Source organism: Eptesicus fuscus, chromosome 9, assembly GCF_027574615.1.
Source record: "Eptesicus fuscus isolate TK198812 chromosome 9, DD_ASM_mEF_20220401, whole genome shotgun sequence".
In the NCBI taxonomy this organism is placed as follows: domain Eukaryota; kingdom Metazoa; phylum Chordata; class Mammalia; order Chiroptera; family Vespertilionidae; genus Eptesicus; species Eptesicus fuscus.
Genome location: NC_072481.1, coordinates 55799867 through 55825715, shown reverse-complemented (window position 1 = coordinate 55825715; position 25849 = coordinate 55799867). Strand labels below are relative to the sequence as shown.

The 25849-nt window shown below is 39.0% G+C and overlaps 1 protein-coding gene across 1 annotated transcript in view; it reads left to right on the top strand.

Annotated features, from left to right (window-relative positions):
- Positions 1 to 25849, top strand: part of PIGK (phosphatidylinositol glycan anchor biosynthesis class K) — a 102835-nt gene that overhangs the window by 13699 nt on the left and 63287 nt on the right. The window contains exons 4-8 of the mRNA XM_008139446.3: positions 12655 to 12790; positions 15276 to 15387; positions 20062 to 20158; positions 22638 to 22755; positions 23859 to 23969. Of these exons, the coding sequence (XP_008137668.2) occupies positions 12655 to 12790; positions 15276 to 15387; positions 20062 to 20158; positions 22638 to 22755; positions 23859 to 23969 (574 nt within the window). The remainder of the gene's footprint in view (positions 1 to 12654; positions 12791 to 15275; positions 15388 to 20061; positions 20159 to 22637; positions 22756 to 23858; positions 23970 to 25849) is intronic.

The window sequence follows — 25849 nt, the reverse complement described above, 5'->3', positions numbered from 1 at the left end:
AGTGCATTCTTTGGTATATTGTGTACAGTTAAATGAATGAATGGATGAATAGTATGCTTAAGACCCCCTAGCTAAGTGGAATCTGGTTGGTCTCGGCTAGAGAGGAAATATTTATAAATACTGCAAATTTATATTCTCTAAAAATCCTGTTTCTCAAATTGTACTGAGCTAAATGTGTTCTATAGTTGATTTTATAAACTACTAGAGGCCCAGTGCACGAAATTCTCAGCCTGTGCCCTCTCGCTGTCCAGGACCCCTCGGGGGATGTCCACCTGCCAGTTTTCTTTTGACTACTTTTAAAATGTTCTCTGTCTTTTTTTTTTTGTTTGTTTGTAGTTTTTCTTTAATGCACCCAGGTATTAATTTTCTTTCTCCTTGTAGTCCTTGCAGTCCAGGACCCCTAGGGGGATGTCCGACTGCCGGCTTAGGCCTGATCCCCGGAGATTGGGCCTAAGTGGGCAGTCGGACCTCCCTCTTGCAGTCTGGGACCCTTCGCTCCTTACCTCCTGCCTGCTTGCTGCTCCTTACTCTGAGCCTAGAGAGTGAGAAACCATCCAGATCAGAGGAATCCAGGACAGTCACTAGGGGGATCATCACTCAGAGTTCTCCCCACTGTGACATGAGGCAATTCTTTGCTGTGCCTGTGGTTCGTACTTACATGTTTTACTTCCTGCTATATCATGAGGCTTTTAGTAAACCTGAGAAAGATAGTGCTTGCTTTTAAAAAAATCTTGGACAAATTATTGACTCTCTCTTAGCTTTAGTGCCCTTGTCTGTAAGATGGGGAAACAATACCTGCATGGGATGAATCTACTTGGTTCATCAGTCTGGTTGGGAGTACAGACTAGATAGGAACAGTATGCCTATTAGTAGGAAAAGGAGAAAGAGCAGATGCTTGCATGAGTCATGTTAATGATAAAACACTGGGATCTGTAACATTCCACAAATTTTTAATGTTGACATATCTAAAACTATTTTTGAGTTCTATCATCTGCTAAAGCCTTATTCTCGACTTTCTGTAAAATTGTGTACCATTGCAATATTCATTCTCCTTGTTTGAACTAGTTTTAGTGATTCCTTGCAATTAAGAGAGCCAGACTAGAATAAGATGTGGGTAAAGGGTTAACAACACTCTTTGCTTTTACAAAAGAATTTGACTTTTGTTCACTTTGTAACTCTGATCCCTTGGGCATGTTATAGAGGTAAGCAACATTACTTATGGAAAAAATGTTCCCTATAGATTAGATAACTGAGGAGAAAGCCCTACCTTTGGGTGTCTCTGAATGTGATGATTCTTGTAAATAGGCTTGTTCCTTTTAAGGACCGTGAAAACTGTGTCTATGGAGTTATTGCATAAGGTATTAACTTCAGTGGGGCATGAGGATTCTAAGCCAAAGTGGATGTAAATCTCATTCCCTCATACCTGGGTTGTCACATGAAGGATCAAAGAAAACAGTTTGGGAGGATCACAAACACACATACATACACTTATGCCATTCTATCAGCTACAGCCTCTTAGACTTGAAAGAATCCTGGACAGTTGTATGTGTTGCTGTGTAGATTGTTGTGAGGAATGCCTAATGCTTCCTGTCCAGGGTGGGCAAAAGTAGGTTTATAGTTGTGAGTATGAAAAACACAGAGTTTATTCTTGTATTATTATTTACTAGAGGCCCAGTGCATGATTAAATCATGCACGTGTAGGGTCCCCTACACGCTTTCGCTTTCGATCATGGGGGAGCTGGGTGCCTGTCCGCTGGTGCACCAGGCACCCAGCTCCCACACTTTCGCTTTCGATCGCGGGGGAGCTGGGTGCCTGTCTGCTGGTGCACCAGGCCTTTCAGAAGGGCCTGGTGCCTGAGCGGACAGGCACCCAGCTCCCCTGCTTTTGATGGTCTGCAGCGGGACATGAGCTCGCTGCCCCAGAGGCCCCTTCTGTGCCGCAGCACAGCCTTAGGCTCTCCTCCTGCTTTTTAAGTTGTTTTTTTCCAGTTGGTGCTCTGCTTGTGTGTTTTTTTCTACCTTGTCTTCTAACTTGCTGATGTGGTCCTCAGCCTCTTCTAGTCTACTGTTGAAGCCTTCCATTGTGTTCTTTATTGCAGCTATGTCATTCTTCATTTCCTCTTGACTCCTTTTCATGTTGGTGACATTCTCATTCAGCTCCTTATAATTCTCATTGAGTTGTGTGTATTTGTCATCCAGACATTTGAGTATCCTTATACCCATTACTCTGAATTCTTTTTCTGACAAATTACTTGCCTCCATTTCTTTTAACTCCTTTTCTTTCCTTTTGGGATTGCTTTTTTGTCCCCCCTTTTTTGCTATAATGTTTTAATTGTTTCTATGCCTTAGATGCAACTTCTTTGCTACCCAGGTTTTTTTTTTGGGGTGGTGCTATGTAGTTGGTGATCTTTGGGACCCAGTCGTGCAGTCCTGAGCTTGGTGATCTAGTGGAGCCCATACTTGAAGTATTTGGGTTCTCCTGATGTAGTTGATTCTTGAATGTTAGTTTCTCATTTGTGGATGAAATCTTGTCATGGATTGTCTGGCAATGTGCCTTATCCCTGGCCTCGTTGTGCAAGCTGTTGTGGATGTGACATGGTTCTGGCTCTTGTGGAAAGGGTTGCCTGAGGTCTCACTGGTATGTGCTCACTGTGAGATGCCGGAGTCCATGGCCTGGGAGAAAGGGGTCTTGGGGCCTGAGGCTCAGGTATTGTGACTTTGACCGGTGTTGTGTCACTCTTGCTGGGGTAGTGTCACTCTGCAACTCACTACGAGAGTCCTGGAGCTCCTGACGGTGTGAGGCAGCTGTCCTGTAGTCTGCAGTTGAGACAGTAGAACTCTGGCCAGAGTGATTTCCCTCTGCGAATCACGAGGGGGTCCAGGAGCCAGCAGCTGGGGATATGGAAATTTCGGAGTCTGTGGCTGAAACAGCATGACCTTTTCCGGGGAAGCAAGTCCTCAGTAACTCACCTAGGTGTCCAGGAGCATGCAGCTGGGAGGAGGAAGTCCCTCTGCTTAGGGAGCCGTGTGCCTTTGTTTGGATATGTGTGCCCAGCGGCGGCTCACAGAGGCACCCAGGAGCTGCCTGCCTTGGCGACAAGGTGTTTGGAGGTCAACAGCTGGGGTGGGGGAAGTCCCAGTTCCTGTTGTGGGACCGTGCACCCTTGGTTAGGTACATGCGTGCCCAGTGACGGCTCACAGAGGCACCCAGGAGCTCTGTGAGCCGTCACTGGGCATGCATGTACCTAACCAATCCCTGGGTGGCAGGATTGTGGGCGCGGGGGGGGGGGGGAGAGCCCACGTGCTGGAGTGGTGTCACCACGGTGTCTGGGGGTCAGCAGCCGGGGAGGGAGAAGTCTGAGTTTCTGCTGTGGGAGCTGTGCGCCCTTGGAGGTGGATGTCCTGGGGTCAGCAGGTCTGTGGGCGAGGCAGCACCACTTTGTCTAGTGTGGCTGCAGGGTCCCAGGCAGTGTCCAAGGCCAGTCTGGGTGGTGTTGATAATGGGTTCCAAGATGGTGTGGGCTCCATGCCTGAGCCCCGCGGCCTGGGGAGTGCCCACCCGTCCAGGAGAGCCTGGTCTGCCAGCCCCTGATACTCCTACAGGATCTAACTGTTTCACACACACACACACACACACACACACACACACACACCCCACACACCACACATTCACGCACTCCCCTTTCACCCCCTCACTCACACCTTCTACCTCACCTTTGTCCTGCTAGCCACCATCTTGCCTTGTCCCCAAATAAGATCTTATTAGAAGATTATTCTACAACTATATTTTAGGGTTTATTCTAGGCAAATAAAATCTAACTTTATATAATTCTATCTATAATGTTACATTTAATAAAAATAGATAATCAGATATTCAAATGTTAATTTTGTACACTGATAAAGATTGTTGTTTAGTAGATTATACTTAGTTAAGAAAGTAGTTTCATAGATATTGTCTTTTTTGCATTTCATTAGTTATTTAGATGTTTAAACTTTTTATTTTATTGATCTTAGAGAGAGGAGGGAGGAGGAAGAGACACACACACACACACACACACACACACACACACACACACATCGATGTGAAAGAGAAACATTGATCAGTTGCCTTTGCATGTGCTTTGACTGAGGATCAAACCTGCAACCTAGGTAGGTATGTGCCCTGACTGGGATTCTTACTCACCACCTTTTGATGTTCAGGACCATGCTCCAACCAACTGAGCCATGCTGGCCAGGGCTAGATGTTTAACTCTTGCACTAGGTTTCTATAAACTTGTGAACACTGACAATTTATTTCTCCCACAGAACTATAACCATACATTACAAGATTGTATAGATAACTAACATTAGAACACAGCACCATTTGATCAATTACATAATAAATTGTCAAGTATCCAAATATTGAGTTACACTGCTCAAGAAGCATATAAATATTAGACATCTGCTCAGTTACTAGCAGAAACCCACTTTTTTTTTTTTAAAAGTATTTTTATTGATTTTTTAGAGAGAGGAAGGGAGAGGGATGGAGAGATAGAGAAATCAATGAGAGAGAAATATTGATTGGCTGCCTCCTACAAGCCCCCTATTGGAGATTGAGCATGGGGGAAAGTTAGGGGCAATTAGGCTGGCAGGAGGGACAGTGAGGGGTGACTAGGCTGGCGGGGTGGGGGGCATTTAGGAGCGACCAGGTCGGCAGGGAGGGAGCAGTTGGGGGCGACCTGGCCGGCAGCGGGAGGCAGTTAGGGGCAACCAGGCCAGCGGGGAGGTGGGGGCAGTTAAGGGCGATCAGGCTGGCATGCAGAGACAGTGAGGGGCGATCAGGCTGGCAGGGGGGCAGTTAGGGGTGACCAGGCAGGCAGGCAGGTGAGCGATTAGGAGCCAGTGGTCCATGATTGTGAGAGGGATGTCTGCTGGTTTAGGCCCGATCCCTGGGATCGGGCCTAAACCGGCAGTCGGACATCCCCCTAGACGGTGCAAGCTGGCCTGAGGGGAGGCCCCCCCCCATGCACGAATTTTGTGCACTGGGCCTCTAGTATAATTTCTATTGCTCAATAATTATATAATAAGGAAGTGCACTGAGGCTTAATCCATCTAGGTCAGAACTGGAAAATGTTGTGCATATTTCCATCCAACACTTTTGTGTACAGGTTAACTGCTCTTATGTGGCTTCCTGGTGAGATAGTAATGAATTTTTACATTTCTCTTGTTCTTGTAAAGGTTATGCTGTGCTTGGCAGTAATCTTCATTGTCCTTCAGAAACTCCATAAATGTGTGATGACAAAAAGGGAATATGTTTACTAATGGAAAATTTCAGCTTAATCATACAGTGGGTACCAAGGAGGCAGTGACATAGGTACAGTGGTTGTGGCCACAAGGCAGGGGGTCCACAGTGGTCAGTTGCAGGGTGGAGGTAGTGCAGGTTTTGACAGAGGCACCAGGCTGGAATTAGGTTTTGAAAAATAATTAATTCAATTCCTCAAGCATTCTTAGTCAGATTTATTGTAATTAAAAAAGGATTTTGGGAAGACTTTTCAGTTTTTTAAAGGTAAAAATGGACTTAAAATCTATAGCTATAAAATTAAATGATTTGTTTATTTAAAATTTAAGTATTTGTAATGAAGTTTAAAGCATAAGTACTATATCTTGGAAATAATGTATGATATAACGCTTGTCATGTGCTTATTTTATTAATGCAGTGCTTAAAATATATCAAGTACTCAGTACATGTTAGTTATCATTGTATTACACGAAAACACATGTGACTTTGAATACATGAGCCTTTAGCTAGCCAGTTGTACCTTCATGTAATATGTATGCTGCTATTGACTTCCTGTCTCTGCAATGCAGTTTTTTAAATTTTATTTCTAATAAAATCAGTTCAAAATACCTGGCATCATATAATCTAGTAATGCCATTTGACATTTGGCAAGTTGAATGTAATTCATAAAATCTTAGTTGTCTAGCACTTGCTGCTTCTAGAATTGTTATGATTTTCTTCATAGTGCATAGTGGTGAGATTTATTAACTTGGAGGTTCCTCAACACATGGAAGAGGAGAAAGGAAAGCCTAAAAGTGAATTACTCTGCCATCAAGCTAATGATGATATAACAAAATTTGTTGCATTTGCTTGGTCCAACAGTCATTAAATTCCTGAAGAAGCAATAATATACAGAGTATTCCTGAATAATTTATGTCAGGAAAAAAAAGTGACACCTTTGAGTAGGAACCCTGAGATTTAAGAGAGCATCAAAGATCCCTTTGATCCTCAGTCTGCTGCTTTAATCAGTTACTGTTCTAGATTGGAATGATGATTTTATTGAAGATAAGCCTGGTGATCCTACCTCTGGTAGCTAAAAACGCTCTATGGTAGTACTACCTGATTAGTAGCATGGTTTTAGAATGTACAAACATTCTAAAACCATGCTACATTTAGCAGTTTTAAGTGAACAATTTAGAAACATTTGACCAATAGTACTTTATTTAAATTTCATTCAGTGAAAATTTTTTATTAAGGTAATATCAGGGTATCATAATTGAAAAGTTATCATTTCTGAAATTTCACACTCTAATGGTTTATGCTAGTAAAATGTTATTCATCTATATAAAATGTATGTATATACACACACATGTATATATACATACATATATATATGTGTATATATACACACACATATACACACACACACACACACACACACACACACACACACACACACACGTATACCACTGGTTACTGGTTTTTGATTGGGCCAAGGAAAAATTTCAGGGATGTGTGAAAGAGTCCTAGCAGTCCTGATGCAGGGCTTACCTGTTCCTTCAATGTTTGACAAACGTGATAAAGGGAAAGTATTTATTTTATTTTAATTTTTTTAAAATTTATTTATTGTCTAAAGTTTTACATATGTCTCCTTTTTCCCCACTTAACCCCCCCCTCCCGCACCCCCGCAAGCCATTCCCACTCCGGGGAAGCCCCCACTGCCCCAGTGTCTATGTCCATTGGTTATGCTAATATGCATGCATGCAAGTCCTTTGGTTGCTCTCTAACCTCCCCCCGTCACCATTTGTCTCTGGATCTATTCTTGTTCATCAAATTACGTTGATCATTATATCCCACATAGAAAGTATTTATTTTAGACCATTTTTTCTCCCACACGTTTCTTTTTTGATAACTTTTAAACTTTCATTTTTATAATCTTTAAAATCTATATAAACATGATCAGAGTATTCTATCTAGATTATATCCAAGAGTGGTGAGGGAAGAAAATATTAGAACTTCCTTTTTTATGTGTAAAGGAAAGAAACTATGCTTCACTAATATTTATTATATATATTTAAAGTAGCAAATATTTAAGACTTACACACTTACACACAAACACACATCCTATATAATAAAATGCTAATATGCAGATTGTCCCCTTGGGAGTTTGACCGACCAGGAGTTCGACCGCTCGCTATGATGTGTGCTGACCATCAGGGGCCAGCACGAAATGAAGGAAGGCCCCGGCCGGCAGCCAGGGGAAGGAAGGTCCCAATCGGCCCTGATCACCGGCCAGGCCTAGGGACCCTACCCATGCACGAATTTCGTGCACTGGGCCTCTAGTATATATACACCAGGCGTACCAGTTAATCAGATTTTTTTCAATAGATGGAGTTACACATATGTTGATATATATGCGATTTGATATGTATGCTATTTTGTTGTAGTGACAGCAAGCTTCAAAACTTCATATGTCAAATTTTCTGAAGGTGTTACTATTATAGTTATTTTTATGCTTAAAAATGTCGAGTTTTGTGCCAAAAAAAGGGCATTTGAGGGAAGTTTTAATTCATTACTTTATTTTGAAGAAAAGTGCTGCTGAAAGTTGTCATATACTTCAGGAAGCTTATGGTGAACATGCTACATTTCAAGATACTTGTGAATGCTGGTTTAAATGCTTTAAAAGTGATGATTTCGATGTGAAAGACTAAGAACGTCCAGGTCAACCAAAAAAGTTTGAAGACCAATAATTACAAGCATTATTGGATAAAGATGCATGTCAAACTCAAAAACAACTTGCAGAAAGATTAAATATTGCTCACCAAACAATTTCTGATCCTTTACAAGCAATGGGAAAGATTTTAAAGGAAGGAAAATGGGTGCCATATCAACTGAACGAAAGACAAATGGAAAACCAAAAAGTCATCGATAAAGTGTTGCTTCAATGGCACGAAAGAAAGTCTTTTTTGCATCAAATTGTGACTGGTGATGAAAAGTGGATTCAATTTGAAAATCCCAAATGCAAAAATCATGGGTTGATCCATAGATTTCCTGGTACACCCAGTTAATAATGTGAATTTTGTAATCAAAGAAACACAATAATTTCAAGAGAAACATCAAAAGTGCTTTATTCAAAATAATATCCATTGCTAGCTACACATTTCCCCCATCTTTCGGGTAATTTGTGGATACTGTCCCAATAGAACTTTTCTTGTTTTGGGGCAAACCATTCAGAGACCCAATTTTCCACTTCTTTGTACATTTTGAAGTGTTGCTCAGAAAGTGTGTGTGCCATCGATCGATCGGAACAAGTGGTAACCTGAAGGAGCAAGGTCTGGTGAATACAGCGGGTGGATTAATACTTCCCAGGCAAGATCTTTTAATGTGTCTTTAACTGGTTTTGAAGTGTGTGATGGTGCATCATCATGAAGAAAAATTACTTTGCCATGTCTTCGGGCACATTCTGGTCTTTTCAAGATCAAAGCATGGTTCAAATTGATTATTTGTTGTCGGTAGCGATCAGTATTAATGGTTTCACCTGGTTTTAGAAGCTCAAAATACACCACACCTTCTTGATCCCACTAAACACAGAGCATTGTCTTCTTTCTGAAGCGATTTGGCCTTGCAGTCGATGTTGATGGTTGACCTGGATTAACCCATGATTTTGTGCATTTGGGATTCTCAAAATAAATCCACTTTTCATTACCAGTCACAATTCGATGCAAAAAAGACTTTCTTTCGTGCCATTGAAGCAACACTTTATCGATGACTTTTTGGTTTTCCATTTGTCTTTCAGTTGATATGGCACTCATTTTCCTTCCTTTAAAATCTTTCCCATTGCTTGTAAAGGATCAGAAATTGTTTGGTGAGCAATATTTAATCTTTCTGCAAGTTGTTTTTGAGTTTGACACGCATCTTTATCCAATAATGCTTGTAATTATTGGTCTTCAAACTTTTTTGGTTGACCTGGACGTTCTTTGTCTTTCACATCGAAATCATCACTTTTAAAGCATTTAAACCAGCGTTCACAAGTATCTTGAGATGGGAGCATGTTCACCATAAGCTTCCTGAAGTATATGAGCAGCACTTTTCTTCAAAATAAAGTAATAAATTAAAACTTCCCTCAAATGCTCTTTTTTTTTGGCATGAAATTTGACATTTTTAAGCATAAAAATATCTATAATGGTAACACCTTCAGAAAATTTGACATATGAAGTTTTGAAGCTTGCTGTCAATACAACAAAATAGCATACATATCAAATCGTATATATATCAACATATGTGTAACTCCATCTATTGAAAAAAATCCACATTATTAACTGGTACACCTGATATATATGTGTACCAGTTAATAATGCGGATTTTTTTCATATATACGTTCATATATATATATATATATATATATATATACACACGTTTTTATATATATATATACGTTTGTCTTCACATTCTTTTCTTTTCTGGAATGCATGATTTAAAAAAATAAGTAAAAACTACCTATGTAGATAACCACTATGTATTGTTTGTATTCAAACCCACTTTGAACTTCATATAACTTCAGTGCTCACTTTTTCTTTTGGTTTTGTGTTGAGAGAAGGCCATATTATATTACCATATGCTTTGTTTTGCGATGTAGCTTTTGTGGGGGCTTGAATAAAGTGTGAAAATTGAGTCATCACACCTGATAGTATAAGATTGCCAGTCTGTAAGAATATCATATTCTTGTATCGATTCAATATATTTGAGGGATTTTGTCTTAATTTTAATAAGATACAACTACCTATTATTTATAGGTGTGTAGTAGTATGTCTTCAGTGTAGATTGTCTTGGTCTTAATTCCAGCAGTGATTTTATACCCACTCAGTGAAGACTTAAATAACTGCTGTGATGCTAAGCTGATATGCAAGTGAAAAAGACACTATGGAGTCAGGATAGATCTCATGATAAGTGGTGTTCAAAAAATGTTTATTGGCCAAGGCATAGTTAAATATAAGAGCTGATGCTCTTGAAAAGTAAACAGTCTGGAAGTTATGAATTGCATTTTGTACAACATGTTTTTTATGAACAGACTTCTCATGTCTTCAAATTATATTGTAGTGTGGATGTCAAAATATAGAAAAATATGAACTATAAAGCCAGGCCTGATGTTATCTCTTTCTCCTGTTCAATATAACAGTAGTCGTTTAGTTTTAGCAAAAGAACATCATCCTTCAAGTGGAATTAATGTTTTTAGAGTAGTATTAGTTTGGTAGTTTTATTAGTTTAATTTATAATTTTATATTTATTTATAATTTTATAAGAACTATAAACCTAAGGAGTTTACTTTCATGTATATATGTAAGTATCATACAAACAATTTAACACTTGGACCAAGTGAGAATTTTTTTCTTCTTTGAAAACAGTTTTGATTGAACATTTTAGAAACTCTGAACAGAGTCTGTGGTTAGACTTCTAAACCTTTCAAATCCAGTCTGTTTCCTGTCCAGTTTTTCATTTACTATCCATAAACATAATGATTTTTAAATGATGTATTGATTATGTTAACATAGGGTTATTGTGCTTATACTGAGATTCAAAAGCATCTGTAGGAAAACCTGAAACTAATATAATGTTATATATCACCTGTAATTTAAAAAATTGATTTAAAAATTTTAGGAAAAATATTGATTGAATTTATAATTTGAAGCTGAAATTATTACTTCTTTATGATATTGACATTGAGTAAATATTGAATCTTAAACCAAAAACATGGCCTAAAGGAATACTCTTTATTTTCATACTGAGATTGGGAGGTCAGTTCAGTCTTGTTTAATAGTGGCTTTTAACAAAAATATATGATTAATAATAACTTAATATAAGCTAATCATCTTAAATTATTAAAAAGATAAGATATATTTTCTTTTTTAAGAGGAATAACTTTCATCATTTTGTGAATATGAATCAGTAACAGCTGAAGATCTGATCTTTGAATGTGGCGGAGTTGGAACCTTTTCAAAATACAAACCTAGCCAATTTTCAAGAAAAATCACAATGATTCAGTTTTGAACTTTAATATATTTGGAACATATGCAGCAGAACATTTTCTTCTTGTTATCTTCTGCCAAACTAGTTGCATTTGCCAAATTAATCTTTCCCTTATGTTTGGGAAGCTCACGTACAGGGTAGAATTAATAATTGCCTGATTCATTTCCAGCAGTTTTAATGGCAAGATAAAGGTAAGTATTTAAGAGAAATTTTGTAATTTTCTCTTAAAGAAAGTACATGCAAAAATGAAAATATTTCATTCACTCAATGAATATTAATTGAATACCTACTATATGCCAGGCTATATTACTGATTGTTACAGTGATGAACCAGGGTAAATGAAGCCCTGCCCTCAGAGAGTTTGTAATCTAAGGGGGGTGGTGGTGGAAGATGATAGGGATTTCAGATTCATAAATCACCGTAGGATATAAAATACATAATGAGAATAGAGTATCTAAGCTGAGATTGAAATGATATGAAGATTTGGGAGGAGAGAAGTCTAAATTTGGTCAGTAGCCCCTGAAATGGGAAAGGCTTGGCATATTCATAGGACAGAAAGGTCAGTGTAGATGGAAGGAACATGGTGGATGATAGCGGCCAAACAAAGCTATAGAGATAAGAGACCACATTAATTGAGCGTTTTAGACCATGTAAGTAGTTTTGATTTTCCTCTAATTATAGTGGCAAGTCCTTGGAGAGTTTTAAGTAAGAAAGTTTAATGATTTGACTTATTTAAGGAAGATCACCCTGGTGGCTATAGGGAGAATGGACTGTAAAAAGGTGAGAATGGAAGCAGGAAGCCTGGTGGGGAGCTATTCTAGTGCCATCCAATCGAGAGATGATGGTGGCTGGTACTGGGGAGATGGAGCCAGTGAAGAGTGATTGGGTTGGAGATGTATTCCTGTGATACACTGATTGCACTTGCTTCTGGATTGCATGTTTTCATACTTAAGCATTTGTGCTTCTGACAGTCAAATTCTTTGGAATATCATAGTTTAACATGAACTGTGTAAGTCCTGAGAATGTCACATATTACTAATTTATTTTTAAATGTTTGGGGAGGACAGCGTGGTTCCTACAGCTTCCTCTTGCTATATGGCATAAAGTATACTCTGTTGGGAAAAAGTTTAAATTAGTAACTTCAAGTTCTGCAGATAAATTCATGCCAGATTGCTCTAATTTCTGTACTTTAAAACTTATGCTATATAAGGATATGAAAAAAATAATTATTTTAAATATGTAATCAATAATGATTTCAAATTATTTTTAATGAAGGAAAGAATGAAAACAGTTCCACATGACATAAAGAAAATGTGTCTGTTTTTAACTTTTTGGTTTTATTTAAATGTTTTCTGGAATTTTTTTTTTTCTAGCCACATTGTTCTGATGCTTGCAGATGATATGGCCTGCAACCCTAGGAATCCCAAGCCAGCTACAGTATTTAGTCACAAGAATATGGAACTAAATGTATATGGAGATGATGTGGAAGTAGATTATAGAAGTTATGAGGTAAATTTTTAATCTGGCAACATTTTTGAAATGTAGTTATTGTTATTCTTAAGCTCTAAAATAGTGGTAGAATAAAATAGTATTGTTCTTTGTCTTCAAACTTTGTACATAATAGTTATTGAAGCCTTGATATAGTTCTTTCTTTGGAATTCATATTAAGGAAACAATAATAAGTAAAACTATCACAACATGAATATTTTAAATACGTATTTAGGATAAAATAATTTTATCTTTGTTTTTATGAGAGTACTAGAGGCCCGGTGCATGAAATTTCTGCACTGAGGGGGGGAGGCGTCCCTCAGCCTGGCCTGCGCCCTCTCGCAGTCCGGGAGCCTGGGGAGCAGGCCTAAGCTGGCAGTCAGACATCCTTAGCCCTGCCGTGGAGGTGGGAGAGGCTCCCGCCACCACCCCTTTGCTCACCAGCCGTGAGCCCGGCTTCTGGCTGAGTGGCGCTCCCCCTGTGGGAGCGCACTGACCACCAGGGTGCAGCTTCTGTGTTGAGCATCTGCCCCCTGGTGGTCACTGCATGTCCTAGTGACCAGTTGTTCCGCTGTTCAGTAGGTTTGCATATTAGCCTTTTATTATATAGGATTTTAGTGAGGTTTCATATATTAACTTTCCTTTATAGTAAATGTATTATTTGTTTTTCATATTTGATTAAAAATTTTAAGTTTTATAATTTTAGTAAATATATCAATTGTGGAAAAATTAAAATGACTAACAAAAAACTCACCCATATTTGCACTACTTAGAGGTAATTACTTTTAAAATGCTTCTAGTGTTTTTATGCATATATGATTAAAAATAAAAATGTAAACTTGAATAGTGGCACTATATTATATTTTCTCCCTTGAGGCGTCATTTTAAGTTGAATAGATTGTAGTGCAGCCGGCGTGACTCAGTGGTTGAGCATTGACCTATGAACCAGGAGGTCACGGTTCTATTCCCCGTCAGGCCACATGCCCAGGTTGTGGGCTCGATCCCCAGTGTGGGGCCTACCAGAGGCAGCCAATCAATGATTCTCTCTCATCATTGATGTTTCTCTCTCTCCCTCTCTCTTCCTCTCTGAAATTAATAATAATAAAAAAAAGATTGTGAATATGTTTAAATTTTGAAGTGTTCTTTGATGAAGTCTTCCTCGATCATCCTTCTTTTACCAAGTCTATAAAAAATAAGACGCAATGTGCTGTGTTCCCAGAATTGTTTTGAAGCAATTTTAAAAGCATATGTATGTCCTCCCATGCTGTAAACTCCTTGAGCAGTGGTCGGCAAACTCATTAGTCAACAGAGCCAAATATCAACAGTACAACGATTGAAATTTCTTTTGAGAGCCAAATTTTTTAAACTTAAACTTCTTCTAACGCCACTTCTTCAAATAGACTCGCCCAGGCCGTGGTATTTTGTGGAAGAGCCACACTCAAGGGGCCAAAGAGCCGCATGTGGCTCATGAGCCGCAGTTTGCCGACCACTGTCCTTGAGGACATGGCTTATATATTACGTATCTTATATCTAGCAAGTATCTTTAGCCCTTTAAAGACTTTAAAGAGTATTTGTTGAATGATTAAATATATATAAATGTTGGACTTTCTATTTGTTTATTTAGTCATTATAAAATGTAGACCAGAATTTTTCCTTCCTTTTTAGCCAATAAGACATCCTATTAAAACACTTGACATTTTTGCTGTCTTCTGGGATAAATTTAAACCAAAGAGCTTACACATACACACACACACACAACACACACACACATAGACACACACACCATGATTTAGAGAAAAGTCAAACAAAAAAGCTAGAAAGATTTTCTGCTTTTTCAATTTAGATCTGTATAATATAACTTTAAATTAGCATTACATTCTCCATGACTTTAAATATGCTTTCAAAGAATCCCAGAGGTGCAGAAATTCCAGGTTGGGAAATCTGGTTTAAAGTGGCATGAATTTTTTACGTGTTAAAGATATTCTTTGTGAAATTTAAGTAACAAAATGCACTAAAAAATCAAAGATGCATAACTTGGGGATTATTCATGGACCGATCCATATGGTTTTATTTTTATGATTTATGGACCTGTCTTTCATGGTTGAACTAGAATTGACGAAGTGGTTGCCCAGATTAGCTGCAATAGTTATATAGCTGAATTTATTTACAAGTTTCTATACATTTTTTTTTACCTTCCTAAAGAATTGCCTATGAAGCCAGATTTATAAAATTCTTGGCAATACTTTGCATAACTTTAAAGTTTTAAATTTAGAATTAACTTTTCCCCCCCTCCAAGTAGTTTTTTTTTAAATGGAGGCAGTTATTTTGAGGTGTATATTTAAATAAGTATATTTTTAGTTTATTTCTCTTTGTGTTTATTTTCAGTTTATATTGAGTAATACATAGAGAAAGGAGAAAGAATGTTTTTTAAAGTTAAAAAAAAAATTATCAGGTTTCCCTAAGTTCTATTTTATCTGATTTCTCTCTCTCTTTTTTTTTTTTTCAGGTAACTGTGGAGAATTTTTTACGGGTATTAACTGGGAGGATCCCACCTAGTACTCCTCGGTCAAAACGTCTTCTTTCTGATGATAGGAGCAATATTCTTATTTATATGACAGGTAATTTCAGAATTTAGATATTTAATAATAGAATATATTGCTACTCTTTTCAACAAGAAATTTGCATGGAAAGAATTTAAATAACTTAAATGATATTTCGGTTAAAATAGTTGATTTGTTATACAGTTCCCTCTGTTATATAGTTCTGATAATAAATAACAACTTGAAATAATATTTGAGAACAGTGTAACGTTTTGTGCTGTCCCTTAGTTTCTTATTTCTGTTCTTTTTACTATTACTCTGGTAAAGCTTATTATGTTTTACTTAATATCCTGCTTTAGCCTCCTTGCCTTCAGTTTTGTCTCCTATTAATTGTCCTACTAAAGTATTTAATAGAAATTGCAAATCTATCCCTCCTCTTCTTAAACCTCTGGTTTCCAATGATGGAGTCTCAAATATTAGTGTGTATAAGGATTACCTAAATGCCGATACTTAGGCCTTTTACTGAAATCCTGATTTAGTTTTGCTCCAGAGTGTGCCTCATGAAACTGCATTTTTAATCTAGTTCCCTAATATGAGCTGCTGTAGTCTTTTGTCTATACTTTGAGTGCTGTTGTAAAGTCCTCCATAATATAGTTATATTATTTATGGAGTTATACTATGTGTAATATATAATTAATATAATTTAGTTAATATTATTACTTATTTACTATTAATTTTAGTTCTTATACTTTTTCTAAATCCCTTCCAAGTATTGGACTATTTCTGTCCTCATTTTGTTTGCTAGCTTATTGCCTTTGCTTATTGATGTCTTCTCAGTTCACTTTGCCTACCTGATTGTGCCTTATCGTTTTAGTCTCAGTGATTTTCCTTTCTAAGTCTAGGGTGACCTACACTGAGTGGCCAGATTATTATGATCTCTGAATGCATAATAATCTGGCCACTCAGTGTATATCCTATATAATAAAAGGCTAATATGCCAATTGTCCCCTCGACCAGGAGCTCGACCCGCAGGCAGGCCGGCCAACTGCCCATGTCCCCTTCCCCTGGCCAGGCTGGCCGGACCCCACCCATGCACGAATTCATGCACCGGGCCTCTAAAATATATATATATATATCTATCCACACTCACTGAGTGGCCAGATTATTATATGTTCAGAGATCATAATAATCTGGCCACTCAGTGTATGTTTTCAATTGCTTGCAGCAGTTTGAGTTTACACCTGTTGTCCCAATGTAATTATAGTGCCTCCTTTCTTCCTCAGAAGTGCCCTGATATGTCCTGGTATTGCCCTAAGACACTTCTCATCTCCATGCCTGGTGTAGGCTCTTTTCTTTGCACTCCCATATTAATTTGCAGGTTCTATTTTAGCATTTAAGTTATTATTACTTTTTTGTCTGGATATTTATTGACTTTATTACATTTTGAACTCCAAGGTGCCAACAATGATCAAGTGTTTTTCATCTTTTTATCACCAGTGCCCTGTCTTATAGTAGTATTCAGTAAATATGAATGTTGATCAGTTGGTATTTAAACATTTTATTCAGGGAGATTCCACTAAGCTGATGATAAAACAGGTGCAGAATGATTCTTAGATGTCACAGCAAGGCAATTACTAACCCCTACTTAGCGGTTTCCTTTTATTTATCTATCATTCTGCATTTATTTACAGCTTTTAAAATGCAATCAATTTATAAACCTTATAAATTAACTCAGCAGAGTTAATGAAGTAGGAAAATTTTTATTTTAGTTTATTTAAGTTACCAGAAATTTTAAAGCCTTTGTGGCAAATGGGACGAAGTATAGTCTTGTAGCTTAGCTTTATTTGATGTACCAAACTAGAGGTTTTACAACAATTTATTTTCTGAGTTGATTGATATGGAAGAAATTCCAGTAATCTAAAATAGGATTTTGTGAACGATGGTCCATGAAAGGGCTCCCTGTTCGGAAATCAAGTTTTAGTGGAACACCGTCGCATTCTTTTTTTTTACATGTTGTCTATGACTGCTTTTACACTACAACAGCAGAGTCCTGAAGTTGCAACAGAGACCTTATGGCCCACAAGCCTGTAACATTTACTACCTGACCCTTTACAGAAGGAGTTTGCTAAGCCATGGAAGAAGATAGGAGGGTTGCTAATTATAATATGGTAATAAAAATGATAATAACTAGTATTTACTGAGGCTTACTATACCTAAGGTAGTATTCTAAACCACTGTGTGTAGTTCATTTCATCCTCACAGCAACCAAAGGTGCTGATATGTAGAATTGATACAGGGTTGTGTGGGTTGTGCACTGCACTTAAGTGTTTGGGTAGGGAGGTGAGTGGCAGCTAAAATTCAGTATATGTTTACACTTACTAAGCTGTGTGCCCTGCCATAGAGTTGTCTAATGGGAGGGAGAAGTATTTTCCCCCCACAAAGGCATACCCACTAACCACTTCTGAGCTCACAGGACTGCATATATTCAGAGGGGCAGTAAAATAGAAAACTTTTTCTATTTTGCTGCCCAGTGAGAGGTGCCTTTATAAAATCTGTACAAAGGAGCTATGTAGGCGTGTTAATGAAAGTCTTGCTGACACATTTCTCACTTTATAGCTGAAGAAACTGAGGCATAGAAAGATTAAGTAATTTGTTGAAGATAGCACAGTCATTAAGTGGATAAGCAATTATTAGAATCCAGACAGATTGAGTCTTTAATTCATTCTAAATGTCAGAATCTTCTGGTCAACTCTCCAGGGATGGTATTTGATACTTATAAAAACATCACTTTTTAAGTGATAACTACACTTTCTAATAGTAAAACATTCCAAGTATACACTGTGAATAGTACTGGCATACCATGAGACTGACTAGTATCTTCTACTTCTTTCTCACCACACGTGTTTGCTCACTGTGTGAGAAATTTTTACCTGTGGAAACTCATTTCTGACCTAATAATGGAGCCAATGAGAAAATATAAATGTGCTTTTCTATAATTGAACTAGGGGCCCGGTGCATGATATTCATGCACTGGGGTTGGGGGGTCCCTCAGCCCAACCTGCCCCCTCTCACATACTGGGTGCCCTCAGGGGATGTCCTACTGATGGCTTAGGCCCGCTCCCCACTCTCCTTTGTGGGAGGCAACCGGGATGATCAGGGGAAGGCACCAGCCCCATCACCCCACTGCTGCAGCCACTACCAGTCACCACAGCCACGAAGGTGTTTTCATCAACACGGACTCCAGTCCCTTCACCAAGAAACAATGACAACTTTCTTTAGGGAGGGAGAGACAGAGAGAAACATCAATGTGAGAGGGACACTTTGATTGGTTGCCTCCTGTATGAGCCCTGACCATGGGCGCCAGGCTGGGGGGCATGCAGGGACCCCTGGGCCGCATGCAGTGGTGGCCCCCAAGGGTCTCCACACACCCCAGAGGCCAGCAGCCAGCCCCCCATCATGTGCACCAGGCTGGGGGCGTGGAACCAAACTGCCTCTTGGTGCTGGAGCATTCCCAAGCGGCTGGGGGCACTATGGTGACAGGGGATGTTTCCACCCCGCCCCGCCCCCAGCCCCTTGGCTCCTGCACCTATAGGCTCAAAGTGGCCAGGGGGCGTTCTGGGAACCCTGCCCCTCAGGACCTAAGCAAGGGGCCTACAGGCTCGGACTGGCCTGGGTCCTGAGGATGTTTGCGGGACCCAGCCCCTTGGCGCCTGCACCCTTAGGCTCCAAGTGGCCAGGGGGCATTCTGGGACCCTGCCCCTCAGGACCTAAGTGCAGGCCTACAGGCTCTGATCGGCCTGGGTCCCGAGGATGTTTATGGGACCCAGGCTGCTCAGGACCTAAGCGCAGGCCTACAGGATCTGAGAGGCTTGGGTCTGAAGGATGTTTCCCAGACCCCAGACTGCTGCAAGTGTTTGGGGGCGGGAACATAGCGACACGGGAATGTTCCCGCCCCGCCAAGGCTCCCAGTGGCCAGGGGGCCGTTCTGGGGCCCCTGCCACTCAGGACCTAAGCGCCAGCCTACAGGCTCTGAGCAGCTTTAGGTCCCAGACCCCAGACTGCTGCAAGTGTTTGGGGGCGGGAATGTTCCCGCCCACCAAGGCTCCCAGTGGCCAGGGGGCTTCTGGGGCCCCTGCCACTCAGGACCTAAGCGCGGGCCTACAGGCTCTGAGTGACTTAGGTCCCAGACTCCAGACTGCTGCAAGTGTTTGGGGGCGGGAACATTCCCGCGTCGACGCAGGAATGTTCCCGCCCACCAAGGCTCCCAGTGGCCAGGGGGTGTTCTGGGGTCCCCGTGGCTCAGAACCTAAGCAATCCCGCCTGGGTCCGGAGGATGTTTATGGGACCCAGGCCGCTCAGGACCTAAGCGCAGGCCTACAGGCTCTGAGCAGCCTGGGTCCAGAGGACGTTTACAGGACTCAGGCTGCTCAGCACCCGCATATGCAAATTAACCGCCATCTTGTTCGCTCTGATTGGCTGTGGGCGTAGCGAAGGTGCGGTCAATTTGCATGTTTGGGTATTATTAGGTTAGATGATAGAAAAACTCTTAAAGATAATATATCTACTATTTTTATGTCTATCGTTATTCTCTTTCTAATTGGTATAAAATTAACTTTCACAGTATTTTTTCTTTAGAGTATATAATAACAAATGATATTAAACATTGCCATGAAAGAAGTAAATATTTATATCTGGATATATGTAGTTTGCATTAAAAATGTGTACGTTTGATCTTTTTGACTCTCCCTATAGGACATGGTGGAAATGGTTTCTTGAAATTTCAAGATTCTGAAGAAATTACCAACATAGAACTTGCAGATGCTTTTGAACAAATGTGGCAGAAAAGACGGTAATTAGTAAATTATTACTTTTCACAAGATAAATTGGTACCTAATTTTTCCCTGGTTAGATCCTACTTTATGAGATTTTTAATTTATTTGAATAATTTCTTTTAGATTTATGTTTTTTATTTCTATAGAATGGAGTTATTTTTAGAAGAAAAAATTCAGAGTTATTAAAGAACATGGAAAAAAGTTAACCTTTTAAGATCATATCTCTTATTATTTAACAATCTTTTTGGAGGAGATAAGAGTCCCACTAACAATGTTCCCCATTATTTAGGGGGACGATGAACATATATTTATTTTTCAGCTTGTACCTATTCTTACTTTTTGCACATTCTCTGGCCCTCTGTGTGATAACAATATATTATTATTTGGAAAAAATGTTGAAATTACCATTAGCATAAAATTTGTAACTTGACTCACATTACAATGATGTATTGTTATTAATCTAATGCTAAGCATCCTTTAGTTGAAAGTTGTTATATGAACTGTTGAGTGAATTTAAAATAAAACAGTGTGGTGATGGCCAGAAGGAAGTGGGGGCAGGACTGGATAGAGTGGGCAAAGGGAGGAAAATGGGGATATTTGTAATAGTGTCAATAATAAAAATATAGCCATAGCACTGCTTTTAATTTGATTACCTTCAATAAACACCTCTGGGTACCTTTTAAACATATGGCACAGAGGGGAATGTGATGCTTATTTTGCCTTGAAAGTGTTAAAAGTATAGTACAAAAGAATATGTACACAACTATGCTACAAATTAAATATTATAAATATTGAATTATAAGCATAAGCAGAATATATGAAAGTATTGAGGAGGAAGATTTTGCTAGTTACTGGTTTTATCTTATTCATAGTTTACATTTATTGAATGCATAGTAGGTGCTGGGACATGCGTTGTGTGATTACATGCGTTGTGTGATTAAGTTTTAATAACAGCTCCATGAAGTAGCTACTTTTATTATTCCTGCTTTTTATAAATGATTAAATTGAGCTAAACAGATTAAGTAACTTGCCAAGCTTTACACAACTAGAAAGTGCCAGCACTAGGATCCATGCCCAGGTGGTGCAATACTGTACTGCCTTGCATAACCTTAGAAGTTTCTGATCCTCAGGGACCTCCACTGAGTTTGTCTCAGAAGAAGTGTTATATTAATTGTACTTTCTATCATCAGCTTAGATATTGAGGTTCAAGATTACATACTTTCGCCTGGCCAGCTTGGCTCAATGGTTGACCGTCAACCTATGAACCAAGAGGTCATGGTTTGATTTCTGGTCAGGGCACATGCCTGATTGTGGGCTCAATCCCCAGTATGGGGTGTGCAGAAAGCAGCTGATCAGTGATTCTCTGTCATCATTGATGTTTCTATCTCTCTCTCCCTCTCACTTCCTTTCTGAAATCAATAAAAAATATTAAAAAAGAAAGATTACATACTTACTTTCTAGGTGCAATGTTAGCTATTTGCCTAGATCCAGTGTTTGCGATAAACCTCTGAGAAAACTTATCTGCTCTCTACTTTCACTTTCACCAGTGAGGCAGCTCATTCTAAAATATATAGCTTATTATGTTTATTCTTTCACTTAAAAAAGCCTTTGGTGTTTTCTTCAAATTTATAGGATAAGATCCAGACTTTATATTGGATACTTTATTTACAGATTGACCTAACCTACCTTTTTGAAATGAATTTCCCCAAATTACTTTTAAATCTTAGCTATATAGAACTGTTCTCCCCTTCCCCCAAACATTTATACTTATTCACATGTATGTGCCTTAGCACAAGCGTTTTTCTTTGCTGGAATGGGCTTTTCCTTTCTTTGTTGGATACAATAACACTCACTCTTCACTGCCCATGTCAGACATCACCTTTTCCTGATCTGCCTTTCTTTACAGTTCTCTCTGTTCCTTTCTCAGTGCTCTTACAGCACTTTGACTTTGCTCAGCAATATGAGGGCAGAGACTGTTGTATTTCCAGCTTAGTATCAGGCACATGGTAGGCTCTCAATAAATATTTGTAACACTTATCATACAGTTAGTTTATCATCTGTCTTCCAGTTAGATTTTTAAGCTCTTTGAGTTTGGTAACTAAGTCATACGTGTGTGTGTGTATTTTTTTAATTTTAATTTTTTTTTCTGAATGTAGGTCAGTTTCTAGGGCAGCATGAGTACCAAGTACGTGTTTGTTGAATTCAATATTGAGTATTCATTTGGATTCTGAATTATGTGGCACAGATAAGGGAAGGGGAAAGAGTTGGGACACAACCACTCCCTGTTGAGGTGGTTTTTCTGGACAGGATTATACTTTTAATATTTCTAATATCAATTTTGTATTGGGAATTCTACTGAAATGTTTCAATTTTTAACTAATGAAATGACCAAGATATAACTTAAACATGTTATGCTATGGAAGTATTGTAAAAATATTAGTCAATGTATGATTAATAGCATGATTCATGTCAAAGATAATACTACTTTTCTTTCAGCTACAATGAGCTACTGTTTATTATTGATACTTGTCAAGGAGCATCCATGTATGAGCGATTTTATTCTCCTAACATAATGGCTTTAGCGAGTAGCCAAGTAGGGGAGGATTCACTTTCGGTAGGTGATTTTTACCATTTGTAAACTGCATTGTCTTTAGAATGTGTAGCTATTTCTCAAATCACTTACATGCTTAATGAGTATATCTGCTACTTCTTATTCTTAGACTTTTTCTAATACCTTAGAAGGAAACTTTGATTAAATTTAAAACATTGGTTATAATTATACTATTAGACATAAATTTTTTGCTTTACTTTTATAGTCTTTTTTTTATTGAGGTATAATTGACATTGGTTTTAGGTGTATAACATGATTTGATATTCTATATAATAAAAGCCTAATATGCTAAGTGTCCGGTTGTCCAGTCATCCATCCAGCCAATCAAAGTGTAATATGCTAATGATATGCTAAGGCTGCTCAACCGCTCGCTATGACATGCACTGACCACCAGGGGGAAGACAGTCGACTGGTCGACCAGCTGCTATGACGTTCACTGACTACTACGCTCCCACTGATAGGTTAGCTTGTTGCTGGGGTCCGGCCGATTGGGACTGAGCAAGAGGGGCTGGACATGCCCTGGAGCCCTCCCATGGTCCCTCCCTGGCTGGCCAACCTCCTGCGTCCCTCCCCAGCCCCGATCATGCACCGGTGGAGTCCCTCAGCCTGGCCTGTGCCCTCTTGCAATCTGGGAACCCTTGGGGGATGTCAGAGAGCCAGTTTCAGCCCTATCCCATAGGCCAGGCCAATGGACTGCACTGGTGCACGAATTTGTGCACCAGGCCTCTAGTTTGTATATATTGTGAAATGATCACCACAATAAGTGTAAATAACATCTGTCACCATACACAGTTATATAATTTTTTTTCATGTAATGGGAACTTTTAAGATCTACTCTTTTAGCAACATTCAAATATACAATACAGAATTATTAGTGGAAGTTGCCATGCTATAAATTACACACCAATGACTTATTTATTTTATAACTGGAGGTTTGTACCTTTTGGCTCCCTTCAGCCCTTTGGCTCACCACATATCCCCATGCCTCCGGCAACCACCAGTCTGTTCTCTGTATCTATGAGCTTGTTTTATTTTTATTCCATATTATTTTATTCTTTTTTTATGGCTGAGTAATATGCCATTGTATATGCTTTGCTTTTTTGTAGCATCAACCTGATCCGGCAATTGGAGTTCACCTTATGGATAGATACACATTTTATGTCTTAGAATTTTTGGAAGAAATTAATCCAGCTAGCCAAACTAATATGAATGACCTTGTAAGTATTTGCTTGATTTGATTATAGCACATAGGTATGCCAATCTTAACGTGATCAGGGAAGTCTGTTATTATTCCCTGTACTACTAGGGTACTGTGCCATATGCTGAAGGCGGCCTTGTAAAACCCCACCTTGAATCTCCCTTTACAGTAGTTTCTCCTTCTTTACTGCAAGAGACCTATAGATTTAGCCCAGGTAACTTGCTCTTCCTTGAGGTACTTTTCTGTTTTCATTCATTTGCTCTGCTCTTTTCCTTACCAGAAATGTACTTTTTTATATTCAAATTAAATGGGAAGTTTTTGGAGTAGAGGGACCTTTTCTTACATATTTTTGGGCACCCTACAACTTCTAATACAGTGTACTGACATGGCTTGTTGGATTTAGCTCACTTTTCCACTGATTTTTCTGTACTGGTTGTATCTTTTTAAATAAATCTACTTTGAGGTTGCTATTGAAAATAGGCATGACTGCCCTAGCTGGTTTGGCTCAGTGGATAGAGCATCGACCTGCAGACTGAAAGGTCCCGGGTTCAATTCTGGTCAAGGGCACATGCTAGGTTGTGGCCTTGATCCTCAATAGGGGATGTGCAAGAGGCAGCCAATCAGTGATTCCCCCTCATCATTGATGTTTCTCTCTCTCTCTCCCTTTCCCTTCCTCTCTGAAATCAATTTAAAAAAATAAAGTGGGCATAACAAAAAGCTTGAAACAATTCTAGATTGGATAATTACTGTGCATCAATGACATTCACTCTCCCCCTCGCCCATTAATTTACATCTTGTTCATGCATTCACATATTTCTTGAGTTATTACAAAGTGCCAGTCACTGGCTATACCCTAGTGAAAGAGGCAGGCACTGACCTTACCTTCATGTAGCTTCGTAATGAAGGGGGTGCTGAGTAAACCTTGAGGACAGGACCATGTCTTATCAATTTTTGTTTCTTCTGTGAAGGTAACAGTAGGAAGTGTATGTAATAATAGGTACTTTATATGCTTTGCTGAGTGATTGAATATGTGTCTGTCCTTGGTAATTTATTGATGTGGGATATCAGGATTAAGATTAACTTAAAAATTACTGTGAGATCTGTGTAGCAATGAAGTTGTGTTTTTAGACTATATTCTTTGGAGCACTGGTGTCTGCAGGTGCCATGGATTTATTCTCATCATGCATAAACTAAGAAAGTTACTTGCTTTATGGAATGGTTTCCATAGGTTCATAGTAGGAGAGCAAGGGGGTATCTAGTGGGGAGGCTATGCTTAAAGTCCCTGTGATCCAGAGCACTTCTATTTTCTTTCTTTCTTTTTTTTTTTTTTTACATATTGGGCTATCATGTAATTTTTTTAAATATATTATTTTTTTATTGATTTCAGAGAGGAAGGGAGAGGGTGACAGAAACATCAGTGATGAGAGAGAATCACTGATCGGCTGCCTCCTGTGCGCCCCCCACTGGGGACGGAGCCAGCAACCTAGGCATGTGCCCTTGACTGGAATCGAACCTGGGACCCTTCAGTCTGCAGCTCTATCCACTGAGCCAAACCAGCTAGGGCAACCATGTAATATTTTATTTGAACTTAAAGTTTGAATGAAGGGTCATGATTACAAAACACTCAGGTAGAGCACCCCCCTAAAATAGATATAGATGTAGAAAAAACCAATTCTCTTGTCATAGTTTTGCATTTGCATTCTCACATATTTGAGGGTTCAAAATATACTTTGTAGCATATGATTCAAAAACTTCAATTTTTTTTTCCTCTACCCTGGCAGCTTTCCTTTTTTATCAACTGTTCTTATCTAAACTTACAATAGGGTAATATGCAAATTGGTCTGGGATGCGCTCACGTAATGACCAAACAGCAGGAGGGTGTGGCAGCGAGCTACAAGT